This window comes from Larimichthys crocea, chromosome XIX, assembly GCF_000972845.2.
Source record: "Larimichthys crocea isolate SSNF chromosome XIX, L_crocea_2.0, whole genome shotgun sequence".
NCBI classification, from domain to species: Eukaryota; Metazoa; Chordata; class Actinopteri; family Sciaenidae; genus Larimichthys; species Larimichthys crocea.
In genome coordinates this window covers 2,434,882-2,454,402 of record NC_040029.1, presented here as the reverse complement: position 1 = coordinate 2,454,402, position 19,521 = coordinate 2,434,882, and the positions used below count along the sequence as shown (strand labels likewise).

Sequence of the window (19,521 nt, the reverse complement as noted above, 5' to 3'; positions counted from 1 at the left end):
CTAGAGTGGGCTCAGGCAGGGAAATTGGTGTAATGAGGTGTTTGCATGTGTATGGAGATAGGGCCGAGTGGCAGGGGTTTAACCCTCTATTCGACCCCCTTTTTCCCCACAACTACACACACACACTCTCACACACTCGCCCTCCGGAGAGTGGCCATCTGCCACTAGCACTCAGGAGGGACTCGGGGTGTCGTCCTGCTTCTATCCCTTATATTCTACCTACAGAGATGTGTGTGTAAAAGCCATAGAGTCTCAATCTCAAGCTTCTCGAATCACCACGAGGAAGCAGGACAGGACTTGGCCCGCCGCGGTCAGATAAAAGTAGTCAGACAGGGAGGTGAAAACAGAGACGGCTGACTTGGCTAATCTGGGTCTGGTACAGAACATCCACCTGGCTGAGCTGCGGCGAGCCGGGGGCCGCGAGAGGAGGCGAGGGCAGAGGTAAACACCGGCGCAGAGTCACATGGTTTTGGCCCACTTACAAAACAAGATGTAAACAAACACCTGACCCTTAAGCTGACTCGAGGTGGAGCACCTGAAAAACATACCCAGGTTGTTGAAAGCGGACAACTTCAGGGTTTGGTCGACGTTTTGTCACGTTTCTTACTGTCACATGGGAGGAAAACACCAGATTCCAAGGGGAAGTTGGGGCTGATTGGTTTAGCGCTACTTTGATCCTGACAAACAACCTCATGTTCTTTCAGAGGCGGTGGCATCCGACCAGAGGTTTTTTCCCTGACCCAAGAGTCAGCAGGTTTTCATTCCAGCCAAACTACATTTGACTGAGAGGTTATAAACTAATCTGCGGACTCTCTGAGGTGTTTGGCCTGGAATGAAAACCTGCAGATTTTTAGGTCACGATGGCACATGGTCCAGGGGCCCAGCGTGATGTGCTGGTGAACACGAAATCAAAGCCCTCCTCCGCCAGTGGGGCCCGCCGCCAAAACCCCCCGTAGCGCATTTTGACCTCTATCACCCCGCTACGCCTGGCAGCGGTAGGACAGAGTGTTCGGTAAACAAGCCATCAGGCCTTCCATCCCCGGGTCCTGAACTCCCAGAATGCACCTCTGTCGAAAGGGGGGGCCTCACCAATGATTCTGTTTGTTGCTTTAAAAAGCTCAAGCCCCTCCCCTCGTCTTTCTACTGAGCATACAAGGCCGTGCTCCCCCCATCGCTCTCTGCCTGTCTTACTTCTGCTAAGTGAACAGCCTAATGAGGCAGAAGGGCAGCGGAGTGCACGTGCCATCCTGCTCCATTATGCACGCATTCATTCGCTCTCCCACAAACAGTCAGGGCAAGCAGCACTGGAAAACAAAACAAGCGACTCCCCCCCCTTCTCTCCACACTGTCCACACATCCCTGCCAAGTGTTCGTGGATGGAGGCTACGCCACTGGAAAAAAAAGGAACCCTGAGAAAAAAAACAAAAAAACACACACACCCCAATTTCCCAGCGTGCGTACGTGCTGGAGTCCACATGTATGTTCTTGAGTACCCTCCCACTCCATATTCAGTTACAAGCTTTATAAGAGCTATAAAATACAGTACGGAACATGTGTGAAGGTGATGAAAACAAACAAACACACGAGCTCATGTTGCTTGTAGTCTACTGCGAATCTAATATCAGGAAGGATGCAGCAGACCTTCTTTAAAATCAGTTTGCCACGTGTTTGGCTGAAAAACAGCCATCTGACTTGTCACGTACACGCTGCTGTCAAAGATGTAAATGTGAGGAATGCATACATTAATCGATTTGCAGTACTGCGGGGACCGCTCGCCACATTCCTCTCCATTTATTTACCAGAACGTCACCGTCTGTGCAAATAATAAGCACTTTTTTTTTTATAGCGTCTCCCCGCTCGGTGTGTGTGTGTGTGTGTTAAAAATGAAACAGAATATAACTTCTCTTTCCATACACAGGGGCCTTGTGGTGAAATAAAAGCCACTTTCCATTCAAAACAGCCCCCGGAGCCAGGACAAAAACAGGCCCCCCCCCCCCACTCTCACAGCAACTTTTCAAAACCCGCTCTGCCAGGAATGTGGACCGTGACATCCAGTTACCTGATGGCTGCATAGCAACTCGCCCACTTTGTTGTTTTCCCCGTCGCTGCCTACAAGGACGCACACACACACACACACACACACACACACAAAAACACATATCCACTTGTGCTGGGGCCTCACATGTCATGCGTACGAACCCTCCTCCTCCCCCCCTCTCGGCCCCTCTACGTGCTGGCAAACACATGTGAGCGTACTGTGTCCAATAAACGTCGGCGTGGGGGGGGCAGAGAGTCAAACTTGGGTTCGGCGTCAACACTCACTGTTTCTGTCTCTGTGCTCTTTGTTTTTATTTTGTTCGCTGGGATATTCTGGGACGCTGTATTGATCGTGGGGTGGTGGGAATAAGGGGTCTATGGAGGTCACGTCGATGTGCAACACATCCTAAAGCCTACCCAACTGAAAAACAACAGCCGGAAATGCCCACGGCTCAGTGTGACATTACAAGGGACAGCTTTATGGCATTCCAAACAAACCATAGAAAAATGATTAAACAGAGGCGATAAGGAGCCATTTATTACCTCTGCTCTCTCATTTTCTGTTTTCTGTACAAACAGCCTCCATTCATAATAAGCGTTGGTGGAATCCCTAAAATCTACTCGTGTATTTTTAGTATCAGCAGCCCACAACAGTAGCAGCGAGGCAGCATCCTGCTCAGTCATGGTGCTTGTTTACTTCAGAGCTCTCAGCCTGGTCACGTTTCATAGCTGCCTTGTGCTGCATTCACATGTTGTGGGAAATGTGGGGATTGCCAAATAGGAACCTTCAAAAGGACATGATTGATTGCAACAAAAACCACTTATTTTGGCGCTCCCGACTGTCGCTCTGTTGCGTCGGATAGCAAAAGCAGCCACAAAAACGCCGCTCCCGTTACCAGATGTTTAAGCGCTCAGCTGAAGAGGAGCACCTGAAGGCCACATCAGCACCGCCTACTGTGCTTTGAAATCCACAGAGGCCGTTTGAATTTGAATCTGGAGGTTTGTCTTGATCCTTGTTTTTTTTCTCCTTTCACTGCACAGTGCTGCTCTTTTCACACACATTCCTACCACCCTTCATCCCCTCCCTTAAAACAATAACACATGCAGGACTGACAAGATACATTATTTAGCAGTAACACATCTGACTTCAACCTCACTCACCTTTGGCAGTGGTTGCAGCCTCCTTGAATCCCAGACAGACATATGGTGTGCTGTGTAATCCATTGATGCCACCTTTGCAGCTGCTTGTGGGTTTGAAGCCGGCCAGGTCTTCGCACTTCTCCACGTCCCTGTTGTCCAGCAGGTTCAAGGCAATGTAGTTCAGTCCATTGGGGTAGCCGGCCGAGTTCTGCCGGTTCACGGGGCTGCCGTACTCCTCGTCGGAGCCCTCGCTGCTCCGGGACGAGATGTTCTCCACCGAGCTGTGCCTCTTGACTGCGTCGCCTCGGGCGAAAGAGGGGAAGACCGGCGTCACCGTGGCGGTAGATGAGAAGGTCTCTGAGCTGTGGCGCCGACGTCCCTGCGGATTGGCCCGGATCACCTTGGCAGAGCAGTCGGGGTCCACTGTGGGAGAGGAGTTTGCCCCAAGCAAGAACACCCCAATGCCTTCTGGGACTCCCTGGTCCTCCAGAGAGAGCCTTCGCTCCCTGGTGCTCTGGCTGCTGGAGAACAATATTTAAAATAGGTTTTATTTTCACTCAGATCAACCATAGATACTTTCCATCCCCACATTTATTCAATGAGTAAAAATGCAGCATGCTACTATTTTTGCCTCCGCTTGGCATCAATAACACAGCCAGGCTGTTGAAATAAATGATAACAAATGATAAACATTACTCCCTCCCCACACAGATAACACATACCTTGCTGTGTTCTGGGGAACAAGCTGTGGAGGCGAGCTGGTCATCCCAAATGTCATCTCAGTGTAGTCATTTTTCACCTCGTCACAGAGGCCCGGAGACCTTTTCTCACCGTCCAGATGGTACACTCCATCCTCCTCTGAGCAGGGGCACATTGACAACTCTGGGAGTGTGTCCAATCGCTCAGCGGCTGTGTCAGCCTCCTTGGGTGAGTGCGAGCCCAGCTCCAGGTTTATGTAGTCTGTCAGAGAGGACCTCCCCGGGCACCCGCCACTGGAGCCCAGTGATGAAGACTGGCTCTCTGTTGATACAGTGGATGGAGGGGAGAATCTGGTGCCACTACTGAAGTCAATGTTGATGTACTCCCCAGGGCTCCGGGGTTCTCCGGGCAAGGGGTGCTCGTTCATGCTGGGCAGGGTCCTCAGGGTGTCTAGGGATAGCCTGTTAGGCCTGCCCAGCCTCCCTCTGTAGGGCAGGGTCTCTGCCCGGTTGTGCCTGGATGGAGAGGGAACCGATGGGCTCAGCGGTGAGGTCTGAGCTCCACTGGGATGCATCACTGAATAATAGTCTGACTCCCCCGCCCTCTGCCTGGAACTCTGAGGGCTCATCAACACATACTGGCTGTTCTCCTCATTCTTGGCGGCATGAAGTTTAGCTGGCAGCGTGAGGGAGCCGCCCTGGTAAGCCGGCCTCACTGACGCAGGTTCACCAGCCAGCATCCCCATGTAGTAATCAGGGGGGGTCTGGAGTGGAGGTGGGTTTCCAGGTGACATGTTCATGTATTCGCCGTTCCTGTCTGGGCTCTCCATGGAGGATTTGGAGCCACACCACATTCTCATGTAGCCGTTGTCCTCCAGAGAGCTGTTGCAGGGGGAGTTGGTCTTGTAGCCGTTGCTGGCAGCCGCCTGAGGATGCACCCTAGGGTTCACAATCTGCTTCGGTGCGGAGACACACATGGGGCTCATGGGTACGTAGTTGTCTACCTTGCCAGACTGGGATGCCACACCTGGCGTCATCGGCATGTAGCCATCATCTGCAAGGTTACTACTGGAGCTCCTGGATGAACCGATTTCAATGTCTCCATAATCCTCGGGGTAGCAAACTTTGGGTGAGGCGGAGTGGGAGTTGTGTCCATGTGCCATCCTCATGAGTGTGTACTCATCCAGAGAGGCCGAGGACAGCGGCGCCACCACCCTCTGTTGACGTGGTGTGGTGAGGGAGTGTGTCCGCTTCCTGTAAGCCTTATCAAACGCCAGACCCTCGCTGTAGGCCCCAGACCTGTTGCCGTTTGCCCCCTCCATTATCATGTAGCCACAAGGGTCACTGATGTCACGAGATGGAGGCGTGCTGGACAAAGAGTCAGGGGTGTCACTGCGGGTCAGGGGGAGGAATCTGGCCTCACTTAGGCTGGAGCTGTAATCGTCACACAGCATGAAGCCAGTGTCGCTCAGGGAGCCAGAGATGGAGGCGCTGCAGCTGAAAGGTCGCCTGGCTTTGTCAGGAGTGGAGATACTAGCCCCCCCTCTGGGAGACATGCTGATGGGGCTGGAGGCAGCCGGAGGGGAGTTGGACACCGGCATGGACCTGCTGTGATGCAGGTTGGAGGCGGACTCAAGCATTACGCAGGTACGTCCACTGCTGAGGGTGTGAGACCTGCTGAGGTGGTTCCCAGAGTTTGGACTGGTGGGACTCCCGGTCACAGATATAGACATGGACACAGGCCGGGTCACACTTCCGTCTCCCTCGCTGGCCGTTCTTATCCGACAAGATGTGAACTTTCTCCCAGGGGACGTGGCTGCCATGCTATCTGTCCTGGATCTCCTCACCAGGCCCGTCTGACTGGGGGGGAGGTTGTTGAGGTTGCGTCGTGTGGGCACGGAGATGGGGTTAGTGCTGGCAGACTGGCTTTTGCTCCGCGGCCTGAACTCAGACAGCTCCTTCATGGCCTTCATGGCTTCAAGGATGGTCTCGTGGATGTTCTGAGCTACCACTGAGTCCTCCGCCTGCATCCAGAACTCCCCAGGACCAGTGACCGCTGACCGACCCACCTCTATGAAGAAGAAGCTGTCCGAGTGGCCACATCTCCGAATGTTCATGAGCTGTAAACTGACAGCAGCTGTCTCTGAGTTCAGTTTGACAAAGCTGATGGTCCGGCTGGACAAACACAGCCTGTACACACCAGTGAGGTTTTTGATCTGACCCAAACCTTTGGATTTCAAGTTGACCTGCCATACCTCTTTATATGCGGCTGTTGCAGGAGTAATAAGTCCGTAGCTGGCTTCCTCAAAGCCCACTAAAGAGGAGGTGGAAGCAGGACTGTCGTACACTTTCCCCTCAGCTATGAGATCAGTCAGAACCGTGTACCAGCTCTCTTGCTCCTGCTCGTTGTCCGCAGCCACGGCGAAGTACTCGTCCTTGGTGTAGAGGGCGATGAGGTGCTTGTGTTTGGCGTCGGCGCGCTTGTTTACGCACAGACAGGTGTCCAAAGTTATGACCCGTTTCGCGGCGGACTTGTTTCTCCATTTCTTCTCGCTTTCATAATACTCCAGGCGGGCAGGGCATCGCTCGGTCGACTCCCGGAGCACGAAGAAGCGCCTGTGTCCGTGTTTCTGCTTCCTCAGGTATCCGCATTTCTTCACACCGTTCGTGCCATTGGATAACAGGTGTCCTCCTGCCGCCGGAGGACTTGCCATTTCTTCACCTGGGATATTTACAAGTTGCAAAATAAGCAACTTGTTTTTTCAAAATAAAATAAAATAAATAAACAAACTCGCCTTTTTAAAAAATAAACTTTATAAAGATAGAACCCGTTTGTTGTTATATCAGTCTAATCCATAGCAGACACTGGTGCGTCCGCTGTGCGCCACGGTACACCAGGCACTGATCTGATCCTGGAGCAAAACAACATGTGACGCTGCTGCTCTAAAAACAGACTAAAACACGGAGTCATAGGGAGGCGGTGCGTCCTGCAGGGGCCGTGCCTGTCCATCAGCCGGATCCGACGCCTCCTATTGGCTCATGAAATAATTCAAGGCAGGCCTCCTCCTCCTCCTCCCCCCCCCTTCCTCGCTTTCCAAACCACTCTCTCATGGAGAAATGATCAGAAGCCCATTGAATAACAAGAAACCCTGTCAAATGAAAGCAAAACACACACACACACAGGCTGGGTTTAACACCTCAATTAATATTTAATACCTTTGTGATTATTGTGGATTTGAATGTGCCACACAATGCTGTTATTGTGTAACCATTCATTTCTCAGGCCCCCAAAACTGTAAACAACCCTGATGTCCCTCTTGTTATATAAGAAGTGTTGTGGTCTATTTTTAATCATGTGGGTATTCCTCACCGACTGGAACCTTTCGTTTCCTATTTCAGCACCTCACCGTTTTATTCTCCCATCCACAACTCAACATTTGGTAATAATTATGGTGGTTTCCTCTGTGAAAAAATGAAGCTTTTGTTGGGTCAGAGCCGCAGGGGATGATGGAGGGAGGCGACCTTGTTTTGTTTTGTGATTTGAGGGAAAAAAAAAAAAAAAACGCTTTATGCTTATGCTGCACTTTGCAGCATATTTACAAAATGTTCATGTTGATTGAAAAACAGCCATCTCACACAGAGAGAGAGAGGGGGGGGGATGACTAAAGCAAATGCGTCAGAGGCCTGGGTGCAATAACAAGCTGCAACAAATGCTGCCATCATCTGGCTGCTCGGGTTCACTCTGCACTCCCCTGCAGCCTAAACACAACAACACAACTCTTCCCACACAATTTCTTTTTCTCTTTTCTTTTTTTTTTTCGCAAGGCAACTTTTCCCCCTCTCCTGAGTTGTCAATCACAATCAGAGACAAACAGAAGGCACTGGAGGGCAGTGCTTGGAAAAAACAAGCGCTTATTAGGGCTGTGAAGGGCCCTGTCAGCGGGAGGAAGCTCGCAGACATCTGTTCATCAGATCATCTCGGTAATTATGTTAGTAATTCTCAGTGTGATCTTCACGATCATTAGTCATGTCCCCCCCACCCCCTTTTGCCTTTTATAGTCTCCCAACAAGCAGATTACACCTCTGTCAGTGAGGTGTCAGTGTGAATTAGACTCCTCAGATGAAGCAGGGTATCCTGCTTTAACTGATCCTCAATAAGCAAACACATAGATACTGCAGATTAAGGGCAATCTCTCCTCTAATCACTATTGTTCTCCTTATTGCTATTGTCCATGTGTGTTTTTGTGGGATCCTGCTGACCTTTGACTCTTGCCTATTTTTCTGTTTTCGCACAAAGTGTTGATTCATCGGGGTTAAGCCGGGCTGCAGCATGTGTTTTCAGCATTATCCGCCACCTATAATCTGACATATGAGCAAAAACATAAACACCTCCAGCAGGGTTTAGTAACACATAGTATATGAGCGCAGTTATAAACAGCCCGGGGTAAAAAAAAACCAAAAGAACAAGAGGATTATTGTTGACTCTTAACTTGCATAAACATACAATAACTTGGCAACAATGCTGAGGGAATATTGCTGAATGCTGAATATTGTTTGTTTTGCAGGCAGTTTATGGGATGCGGTCTACCGTCAGGTTCCCACAGGGTGTTTTCTGCTTGATGGATCTTTTATTTGTGCTAACGGCCAGGTGTGCCACACCTTCCCAAAGAAGCATGTGACATTATTAGGATTTTATGATTTTTTTCTTGCCAATTCTCTTGCCACTTGTCTTGACTCCACGTACAATAAGATTTCTGTTCCTTTAATGCAAGCCGATTTTGATTCCAGGAAAGAGAAACATCAGCTTAGGAACTCTTCTACAACCTCAGTGGGATATTTTGGGATTCTTTCCACTACTGGTTAATTTTTAACTCCAGAGGCCTCCATGTTATACTACCCCAGTTTAAATAGGCCACGGAAAATCTCTCACTTTTTGTCTTTTTAGATGATTCTCTGGAGCAGCTCCAGTTTGACACAACTCAAGAACCACTTTTCTTTTTCTCTGAGCTTTCAACTGCATCAAAGTCCTCCTGAGCGGTTTAGAGTTCGCTTTGTGAAACTAATATTTAGAGTCATTAAAAAAAAAAAATCATGTTTACGTTTAATACAACATTACTTCATATAGGAAGAAGAACATCTAGAAGAACGAGCTGTCAGGTCCAAGAGCTTAGAGATTGAGGGTAGTAACTTTGGTTGGTTTCAATACACATATATGATAAAACACGCCAACAATTTAACCCAATTTTGTAGTTCATTTTGGTGTATTAGTACAAGCAATAATAGGAGTACATGATTGTGGTGGGAAGTAATACTAGTAGCAGTATTAACCAGTAGCCTACTGTAAAAGTAGAAAGACTGGCAGGGCTAAAAATAGTAGTTGTAGTAGTTATGGAGTGAGAGTTTGCAACTGTCATCCTCACTTTACTGCCTGCTTCTTGGTCATATACATGTGGAGTCATACACTTTGAAGAATGAAAGATATTTAGGAGATAATGCTTCATGTTTAACACAAGTTCATTAACCAAGATGGACAAAGAGAAAAAGAAATGTTGATATCGTGACAGTGGCAAAGAGGAAAATGCACCAAAACACTGGGGGAAGCAAGCAATGTTCCCAAAGGGTTCATCCAGTCTGTTTGTTTGGAAAAACCATGACGAAAGCACAGGAAAATAATTTTTACTGTGTAAACACAGTGTACTTGAAAAAAACTAGACGGAGATCAGATTCCCACTAGGATCCAGGCTTAGTGCTTCTTGTTGCCAGGTTGTCGCACAACAAAGCTGCTTTTCACTGTGTAAACACACACAGATCATGGTACCAGAGGGTCTTGCGAGAAGGGTCAGCACAGGGCCAAAGGTTTTCACCGTTAGCTGCTCTGAAAAAAAAAAACAGAGAGCCTTTTCAAACATCACACGTTCCACACATGAAAGCTTTAACGTTTAACACCAGTGTGATTGTGGCTCACTTAAAACAAGTGTGATCATGACACGGTGCTTTGCGGGATCTGTAAGCCAGATATAGATGAAAGGTCTCAATGGGAAGTATGTGCATGTATGCGTACCACTCAACTCAGGAGCCACAAGTCCAAAGACTCACTTGAGTATTGCTGCTTCAGTGCAACATATTATTCCAATGAACATTACAGCCACAGATAATAATTAGTTATTATCTTTGATATATATATTTGATAAACCAATTTCTTGACCTTTGCTCTAAACTACAATGTTTAAAACCTCCAGATAAAATGTTTTGAGCTGTAGACGCTAAGGTTCCAGCAACATCTTGTACCCTCAGGTACACAGGCTAATAATTCATTCAAGTATCAGATACTAAATGCTTCAACAACAGCTTCATTGCAGATGCTTTATGTCTGACATGTAAGCAGATACATGATTGCAATCAGGACAACACTGACCTCAAGTGTCTGAGGAGGGGAACTGCAAGCCAGGAAGAACGTGTGTGTTTTGGCAAATGTTTATGGGATATCATTTCTACTAGGAAAATAAAATAAAGTAAAGAATAACAGAGGAAAAAATAGGTATTATATAAAACAATAAAAAAAAAAATGTTCATGCCAAGTTAAATACTTTTTAAAAATTTTTTATTTAAACGTTTATTTAACTACTTGATTACTTAAATGACTAATTTTGGACCAACAATTCAGAATTCAGAGGTTCTTAGTCAAAATGATATAGTCAGTAATATAGTCAGAATTTTAACCTGTATCAAACATTGTGAGGTTCTGAATTTTGTATTTATTTATTTATTGTATTATTAGTTCGTCAAATCAAAGTGTTATATAGACTTAGCAAGTCAATCTCTCTAGTAAGTTAAAATGATGACGTAAATTAAAATTACTCATGCATTAATTTATTTTCCATAACAGTTTATCCTACCAAATCAAAATGATTCATTCATTTTCCAGGAACCAAATCAAACTTAATGAAAGTAAATTATGTATACTGCAATTTTAATGTAGCAATTTTTATTTGTTTTATTAGGCATAAGATTTAATCTTTATTTATTTTATTTTTCCATCCCTCCGGAAGCTGCTGACGCTAAAAAACTTTGATTTCCGGGCAAAAAAAACAACAAAAAAACAATATCCGTCACTTCCGTTTTCTCTTTGTGTTAAGTCAGCGACACTGTACGCAGGGTGTTGCTTTCAAAATAAAACGCGTGCTGAACGATATGCCCCATTTTTCATAAACACACAGCCCAAATGTGGGTGAAACATGAAGTATATGATTTAAAACAACATGATTCATACATATGATTTTTGAAGCCCTTCATATTTTCTCAGCATTAGCGATGTTTTTACTTAAAATATAAACGCCACATTTTATTCTTTTAACTTCCGCCACACTTCCGGCGGCCGTTAACAGTGGCTGACTTGACGCAGCTTCGGGGCAGCAGTCAGAGGAGACGCAGTCCGGTAAGCCGCTATCTGTGCTCGGCAAACAACGAGTCGTCCGTCCGCCAGGTCAGACGGAAACATGCGGTCCGCGGCGGTGCTCTTTCTTCTGGCGGTGGGAGCTGCAGCGGGAGGGAAACTAGTTTATGTGACCGTGGTGAGTAACGCTGGTGTCGGTGTAACGCCACAGCAGCTGTGCTGAACTCAGCAGAGGCATGCCCTGTGTCTCCTTGTCTTATTGTGTGTGTGTGCTTCCTATTAACGCACTAGGCTGGAAAACACATATTTTCTTAAAGTAATAGTAAAACTGTAAATATATTTAAATTGATATGTTTAAAAGACATGTTGAGTCCAGCTGACCCTTCACTTAAAGCTTTTTATTGACTTATTTTTAATACAGGGTTCCCACGGGTGCTTGAATTCCTTGAAAATGCTTGAATTTCAATTCAGTGTTTTCAAGGTTGTGAAAATGCTTGAATTTTTTTTTGTGAAGTGCTTGGAAATGCTTGAAATTTGTGTGATTGTCTATTTGTCACTGTTATTGCGCTATGGTAGTTAGACAATACACCACTCACAAGCTGAGAATACAAGCCAATTCACAATTAGTTAAAAATCAGAACAGTCAATCTACCACCATATGAAATAATGCTAATTAGACCCATATTATTATTATGCCATACAGTGGCACCGCTGCGCTTCCCATGACCATCATGGCAAACACAACTAGTAGGCTACCTATTTAAAGGTGCTGGAAAAATGGAAAAACTGGTGCTTGAAGGTGCTTGAAAAGTGCTTGAATTTTTTGTTCATGAAAAAGGTGTGGGAACCCTGTTAATATCACAACGTCCTGACATAGCAACACTGATACTTGCATGCCTGCAAGCACAGTATGCATCATGCACCTGTGTCACAGCTTTTACCTGTATATGTTAATGTATGTATTATCCCCTCAGATAGGTGACAACCAGCATCTGCATGTCCTTTCATTAAAGGCTGAGACTAACTGTTGAGTCAATGTCTGATCATTTCCCTTGCAAAGTACAGAGATACATGCAGGGTGCTGATAAGGTTAGAGCTGTGAAAGTCTTTGGCTGACTGCTTGAGGTGAAAATATAAAGAGAAATAATAATCTTGCATGTTTTCACTGTAAATATTCATCATAATCTGTCATTTATCCGAATCTGCTCCGCCTCGAGGATGAGTCCGAGCGTCTTCCACCTTCCTCTGTTCATTTTTCTTCCCCTCTCCTTTGCAGACGTGGAATGTGCCACGGGCGTGAGAATTGAAATAGCATCGGAGACACTTGTGTTTTTCGCTTGTGTTTTAAAGCCACCTCGCTTGTCAGCTCTCAGCATCTTAAGATCTGATGCTGAGAGCTGCAAACATGTCCTCACAGGGGTAGCTGACCGTTGTCCTGCGCTCAGTCTCAGGAAACCTGCTGGACAGCCATCAACGGATCACGAGGCCGATGAGATTAGAAGTTTTAAAAAGGGATGATCCACGCTTTAAATGGAGTTTACACACCTTTTTCAGACAGATCAGTCATGCGTGCTCTTCACGCCAGAAAAAACATCTCGAAGATAGAAACTGTTCTACTTGAATAGCCAGCCAGTCTAGTGATAACACAACCTCATATCCAGCATGCAGATAATTCATTCAAACATTTTGTTTACTGTCAAAGGCTCAGTTTCAAGTTCTTAAAAACAGTCCCCTGTGCAGTAGATTGAGACGTTTATCCAAGTCCTAATGCTCACTCATTTCATGATTTATACACCCTTAATCATCACGTATCACCCATGACTTCCCTTTTTTTTTTGTTTCTTGTTTCCGGACATGCTTACTCTGCACTTCTGAATCTTTTTAAGGCCGTCCGGTTAGGTTTGCAGTCTCCCGTTGACCTATTTTATCAGCTGACTGGTTCAGCCTCTGCTGATGCAGCTAACACTGGGACGAGGGTGCTCTCAAGCTGTGGGAATACAGCGACACAGGTCACATGATTATAAGGTGAAAGTTTGCTGTCGATCCGATAAATCATCACGTGGCTTCTTGTTTGCTTATGTCACATAGTTAGTTGAGTGCTTTATGAAGCTTTGAATAAACGTCAGTGTCACATGAGCTGGCAGATGGCAGTAACAACGTCTCACTTCCTTGAAGTGCGAACAATGAATCAACTCATTCTAGAAAATATTTAAAGTTGCCGCATGTCGCGTCTTTTTATAACACAGTGGGGTGAAATAGTTTAATAATAGTTGTGCTTAACCTTTATTCCTGTTCCCTCTTCCCTCCAGCTGTTTCGGCATGGCGACCGGTCACCAGTTAAAGCCTATCCTACCGACCCATACCAAGAGAGCGCCTGGCCACAAGGCTTTGGACAGCTATCACAGGTATATGCACCAATAAAAGCATCATTTTATAAAGTGCCCTACGAAAAAACAGCCACTATATTTAGGTTAATGAGTTGTAACATGATTAGAAAGTCCAGTCCAGAAACAGCACGGTTAGTATCAGTGGTGTAAAGTCATATCCAGCGATGCATCAGGTGTCTAACGTCCGATGTCTTGTGTGTGTTTTCAGGAGGGAATGAGGCAGCACTTTGAACTGGGCCGCTTTCTCAGGAATCGATACAAAGGATTTCTCAACGAATCCTATGACAGACACGAGGTAGATGCACTCTGTCCCCTTTTTTTCCCGCTTTCACATCACATGACACCTCACAGGACCCTCACAGACAGACGCTGATTCATTAATGTCAGACGAGAGGGCCCCCCCCCCCTGCCATGTCGGTGTTATACAGGGTTCCCACCGGTGCTGCAGTTCCTGGGACATGATGGAAGTTTGATGGGTGCTTGGGCCTTGCTCTCTTCAAACTCCAGCATATTTGGCCTGAACATATCTAACGCCATCATGACCATGCTACCGTTTGTAAATCCACTCCCTGGCTTCGTCCACAGATCTCAGTTCGCAGCACAGACTACGATCGCACCCTGATGAGCGCTGAAGCCAACCTCGCAGGTTTGAACATCTACTAACTCCTCGCCCTCCTACCTGTATTCATTCTCTTTGCTCACCTCATTCAATCGTGCTCCTGTCATCATCTAGGTCTCTACCCGCCGAGCGGCCAGCAAGTGTTCACACCAGATTTGAAGTGGCAGCCGATACCTGTCCACACCGTGCCACAAAGTGAAGAGAGGGTACGATTAGAAATAGTTTGATCAGTGCTCCAAGTTGCTCCAAGTGATTCAACGCCTGAACTTTCGTTTCTTTTTTTTTTCCACCTTCCTTCAGCTGCTCTCTTATCCTCTGCGTGACTGTCCTCGCTACAAACAGCTGATGAATGAAACTGAGCATACAGAGGAATTTCTTAATATCACCACTGAATACCAGGTACAGCCTTCTTTTCTTTACTTTTCTCAGTATATATGATCAGTATCTATTTACACAACATCAAAGTAGTATCGGTCTACAGTTACATCGATATCATACATGTTTTTCTGACATTTCTGATTGTAAATATCTTCAGATTATTAAGAAATATAACAGATTTGAAGATGATAGAGGTGTAGGTATGTGAAGTTTCCCTGTGTTCCTCTCTTTAGGACATACTAGACCTGGTAAAGAACAAAACAGGACTGAATACTACTGTGGAGTCAGTGTGGAGCGTGTACGACACACTCTTCTGTGAGGTGAGATCACACACACACAAACAAAAGCAAAAAGTTTAAGGAGGAGTGAAAGCTCCGTTTGGTTTTGATATTCCCTTTTTGTTGTTTGCGTGCGTCATGACTGTGCCGCACAAAAGCTCGACCTTGAAAAGATACTGTTCTCTCAGCAGATTTCAAAATAAGAGTCCGCTGATCCTTAAACAAAGCCGTATAACCTTCAGGTGGGCTTGTGCATGTTGGTTTAAGGTGTGGTGACACCTGTTCTATTTTTTGAGGAACAAGTTTCAAGACAAATATACTGCTAGAGGAACGAGGCTGTTCCCCTAGTAGCACTTTCATTTGAGATCTGTCCTCTGTGGACACCAAGCAGCATATACATTAAGGTCACAACATATCACAACATCAAGTGTATATCATTTTACATTTATTTTTTAAATTTTAAGGGATAAAATCCACATTGTTCTGAGTCAGATACACACATGATGGTGCGATATTTCAAGCATGAGCCAAACACGAAATGAAGGACAGGCTGGGTCAGCGGAGCGCAGACACATGTTAATTAATCATCGACGTGAGAGATGGTTGCAGAGAGTGGGAGAGGTGCAGGCAGAGGACTGCTGACCAAGTGCGATCAAGGACAACAGTTTGTCAACTCGGCCACTTCAGTCGAACTTGTAGACCTTCGTGGTTTTCATTCGATTCTGATGTGCGTGTGTGAATGTAGTCTCGTCACAACATGACCCCTCCTGCCTGGGTGACGCCTGACGTTATGAAGAAGCTCCGAAAACTCAAAGACTTTGGATTTCAAGTAAGTAGTCACAGATTTTTTTTGAGTCTCACGATGGTCTAAATGCTTTTAAAAGTATCGTAATGTCATGATACAATTTCCGCAGGTGACCTTCGGTGTCTACAAACAGCAAGAAAAGAGCCGGCTGCAGGGAGGTACGTGTGTTCAAAGCCAAAATAGATTTGTAAAACAGGTGGTCGCTGTAGTTTTCAGGAAGCGTTACTCAAACATGGGGAAACAGTGCATCTGTTGGGGACTATTTTCAGCGGTGGATTAATCCACATTTGGGTGCTCTCTGGATTATTTCTTGCAGTAAGTGTGTGTGTGTGTGTGTGTGTGTGTGTGTGTGTGTGTGTGTGTGTGTGTGTGTGTGTGTGTGTGGAGTCAAAATTAACAATGGTGTGTGAGTTTGTGGTAATGAAGGAACATGTGACCAGTGCAACACACACACACAGAGGATGTGTGTCCTTTTGCAAACATGAAAAATAAGAGCTGCTCTCTGCCTTTCAGGTATCCTGCTGGGTGAAATAGTGAAGAATCTTTCCAAGGTGGCCGTCCAAGACGCGAAACAGAGACTGAGAATGATGATGCTGTCAGCGGTGAGCGAGTTAAAATGTCTAAAACTACGGAAATGTTTATAGACGTCTACCTTCTTTAGCTTAGGTCAAATTTGATTTATGTTTATACGCTACAGCACATATTGTGGAACTGTCCCTTTAATGTTGTCTGTCTGTTCCACAGCATGACACCACTGTTGCTGCTCTTCAGGCCAGCTTGAATGTTTTCAATGGAAAACAGCCGCCGTACGCTTCTTGTCAAATATTTGAGCTTCACAGGGATGATAACGGGTAAATCGATCATAATAAACAAACATAATTAACCTTACTTAACCAATTAAAGCAGAAGAACCAGTTGATTGAAAACCTTGTTTCCCCTCTCTCCCTCGTGTCTTATTTTTCCAGCTCTGCTTCAGTGTCGATGTTTTACCGGAACGACACCACGGTGGAGCCGTACCCTCTACAGTTACCAGGCTGCTCCCTTGACTGCCCCCTAGAGGAGTTTGTCACGATTACAAAGCTCTCTATCTCAGACGACCGGGACAAAGAGTGTCAACTGCCTTCAGGAGGCAGAGATACAGGTGAATTTTCACTAAAAACTCAAAAGACTGCTAAAACAAAAAGAAAGCTGACTGATTGTGCCACCGCTGATTCATCATTTGTTTTTTGCAGAAGTGATCATCAGTCTGGCCGTGTCTAGCTGTCTGCTCCTCCTCCTCATCGTCGTCCTCCTCGGCGTGATCTGTTGGCAAAAGGAACCAAACAGCAGCCGGGGATACCAGCACGTGATCAACCAGGATGCCGGGGACGAATCCTGACAAAAGCACCAACTCCTCCCTCGGAGATCTACAAACGTGCAGTCGTGGGACAGCAGCGACGATGAAGACGGACTCTGAAAGTCCAGCGTGACTTTTCTGAGCACGTTTGTGTTTTTTTTTTTTTGTGGGACCCACAATGATTCAACTTTTTGAGTTTTCATCCAAAATGACCCTGTTCCTGTTGGGTCAGGGGGAGGAATTTTAAAGAGATTTTAAAAAAAGCTGAGGACTAAGGGACCAGGACTGATTCTATGTCAAGAAAACAGAGCAGGGAAAACCTTTTGCATTTTGTCCAGTACAGTAACTGCTATGTTCCCACGTGATCTGGTCCACTCGGCCAAATGAGTACATAATTTCAATAAATGTGAGTCAGACTTTTGCTTGGAGAGAGACTGTGTTCGTTGTTCAGCCTGGGTTTTTTTTTTTCTTGTTTCTTTTTTGGGACTTAAATGGCTGCAGAAAAGAAAATATTGACAAAGTTGTGACTTTAAATAACAAATTCATTTAAATCTTTTTTAGTGTTTTGAATCAGGGTTTTCATCCAGGCAGGTGTAACTGTCCTTTTAAAAACATGATCTGATTTGTGAACAGTGTGTGTGTTGAGTTATCAGCGTGTTGACGCTGAGGCCTAATGACCGAGATGCCTTAAACGTTTTTAATAATGAGGCTTCCTTTTGTTCTGTAATGCATAACACACTTTTGTACGATGTCAAGTTTTTCATTGAACTTCAAGTCATCAGCAGTAAGGTGATCCACCTCCTCCAAGTGTCATTTAGCAGGACACAGAAACACCAGCTCAGCGTCGGCTCAGCTGAACCTGACCTTTGAGGGGAAACCAAGCAAAATACACACCTTTCTGTTTTATGTCAAACACTGGGAAAGTTTTTGAAATGTTTGAAAAATGTCTTTGTCTTTTAACTAATCTTTTAAATGCAAAACAGATATTGAATACTATATGCATATAGAATGCTTTCGATAAGTGACATCATGAGAAAACGTAAACTATGGACCTAAACCTTTCAGCTCATGCAGTTTTAGAAAAAGATAACACCCAGGCTTCGATAGAACAGAAGATGAACGCTTCTTTGTTCACCTTGAGTCTTTTGTGCAGGATCTTATTTTTTTCAGTCAGGATCCAGATTTTAAAATCACGGAGAACACGTTTGCTGAAGGTTATTTGAAAGTAATGTGCGATCCCTCTGAGTCGTCATTTCAATTGTCTTGACTTGAGTGTGTCGCGTGCAAATGTTTCCTTTTGAAAAATAAATGATGATGAAGTACAGAATCTCTTCGCTCTGTTTATTTGTTTTGTTCACAGGAAAAGTTCAAATGTTCAAATCAGCCCAGTGGCAGGTCGAGTTCAAGAGCATTTTAATTTCAAATGTTTTTATTTGGATTCTTCAGACAGGGTCATATGCATGTTGATCACAGAGTAAAACAGTGAATTCTTATTTTAACAAAGATAAAGTGCAGGGTTTAACACAAAAACAATCTCGCATTAAACGAGTTGCTGATTAAAAGCGTAACATTTCCAACTTGAGACAGGTCATTATGTCTTGAAGCTATTGCCTCAGTGTGGGCGGGGCAGCTTCCCCCCACCTAAGCAAAATTGCACATCTGGCCAGAAGTAGGGAAAAAGCGACCATGTGTTGCTCACTAAGTGTCAAGTGTTGATCCCCACCTGCAGCAATGCCAAATAGAGCTAGAGTGGGGCTAGGGGCAAGATCCTTGCCCAATATTTTAGACAAAGTATTGAAAACATTGTTCCAGAATATCTGTATTCTGGGGCACTGCCAATACATGTGGAAGAGGGTACCAACGTTGGTTTTGCATTTGTCACAGACTGGTCTTAAACTAGGGTAAAAACTAGACAGTTTAGTCTTAGACATAATGAGCACGGTGGACAATTTTGAACTGAAGCAAGCAATATCTTGCACAGAGTGAGGTTTTGTGTATTGCTCGTAATATAGAGTCCCACTGGTCATCTGGAAAGGGTCCCAGATCCTGTTCCCAGGCCAATCTGATCTTATCCAGTGACGGGCACAACATATCTATCGGGTTTATGTCTGGTTTTGAGGTGGGAGCAAATGTACTGACTAATCTGTATCGAAAAAAGTGGGTTTTTGGCAAGTTGTATTTCACAGACAATTGACTAAAGGAGGCAAAGTATCCGTCAACAAACAGGTCTGCAAAACGTTTGACACCATTCCTGTGCCATGTGTTGAAGGTTAGGTCAGAGCACGAGGGAATGAAGAGGTGGTTAAAGGCAAGTGGACTCAGGAGGGAAAGACATCTCAGGCCAAAGAACTTCGGAAACCGGGCCCATATCTTAAGGGTGTGACGCACCACCGTTTTGGGGAAGGGCCTTCAAGAGCATTTTAAAAAGAAAAATCAGTCTAGCACCTGGA

At 45.4% G+C, this 19,521-nt stretch overlaps 2 protein-coding genes across 3 annotated transcripts in view; one reads left to right on the top strand and one right to left on the bottom strand.

Annotated features, from left to right (window-relative positions):
• Positions 1–6,830, bottom strand: part of LOC104929883 (insulin receptor substrate 2) — a 12,716-nt gene extending 5,886 nt beyond the window's left edge. The window contains exons 1-2 of one of the 2 annotated variants that reach the window (XM_010744521.3): positions 3,900–6,830; positions 3,199–3,695 (exon numbers count right to left, since the gene is read on the bottom strand). In XM_010744521.3, the coding sequence (XP_010742823.3) occupies positions 3,199–3,695; positions 3,900–6,589 (3,187 nt within the window). In that variant the 5' untranslated portion in view covers positions 6,590–6,830. Of the gene's footprint in view, positions 1–3,198; positions 3,699–3,899 lie in introns of both variants that reach the window. The other variant, XM_010744520.3, reaches the window with a different exon arrangement.
• A 4,426-nt stretch (positions 6,831–11,256) lies between these two features.
• acp2 (acid phosphatase 2, lysosomal) lies at positions 11,257–18,395 on the top strand. The gene is made up of 13 exons (XM_027291782.1): positions 11,257–11,446; positions 13,578–13,673; positions 13,864–13,950; positions 14,241–14,301; positions 14,389–14,480; positions 14,575–14,673; positions 14,886–14,972; positions 15,676–15,759; positions 15,845–15,893; positions 16,249–16,337; positions 16,480–16,586; positions 16,701–16,876; positions 16,968–18,395. Exons 1-13 carry the CDS (start codon positions 11,372–11,374, stop codon positions 17,111–17,113), a joined length of 1,248 nt encoding a protein of 415 aa, XP_027147583.1. The 5' UTR covers positions 11,257–11,371; the 3' UTR covers positions 17,114–18,395.
• The last annotated feature ends 1,126 nt before the right edge of the window (positions 18,396–19,521 follow it).

Excerpts from the sequence above, each read along its gene's own strand:
- acp2 (XM_027291782.1), top strand. The coding sequence starts at position 11,372 with ATGCGGTCCGCGGCGGTGCTCTTTCTTCTGGCGGTGGGAGCTGCAGCG. Across the intron at positions 14,302-14,388 it reads CGCTGAAGCCAACCTCGCAG|GTCTCTACCCGCCGAGCGGC; the intron begins GTTTGAACATCT and ends GTCATCATCTAG. Across the intron at positions 16,587-16,700 it reads CTTCACAGGGATGATAACGG|CTCTGCTTCAGTGTCGATGT; the intron begins GTAAATCGATCA and ends TTATTTTTCCAG.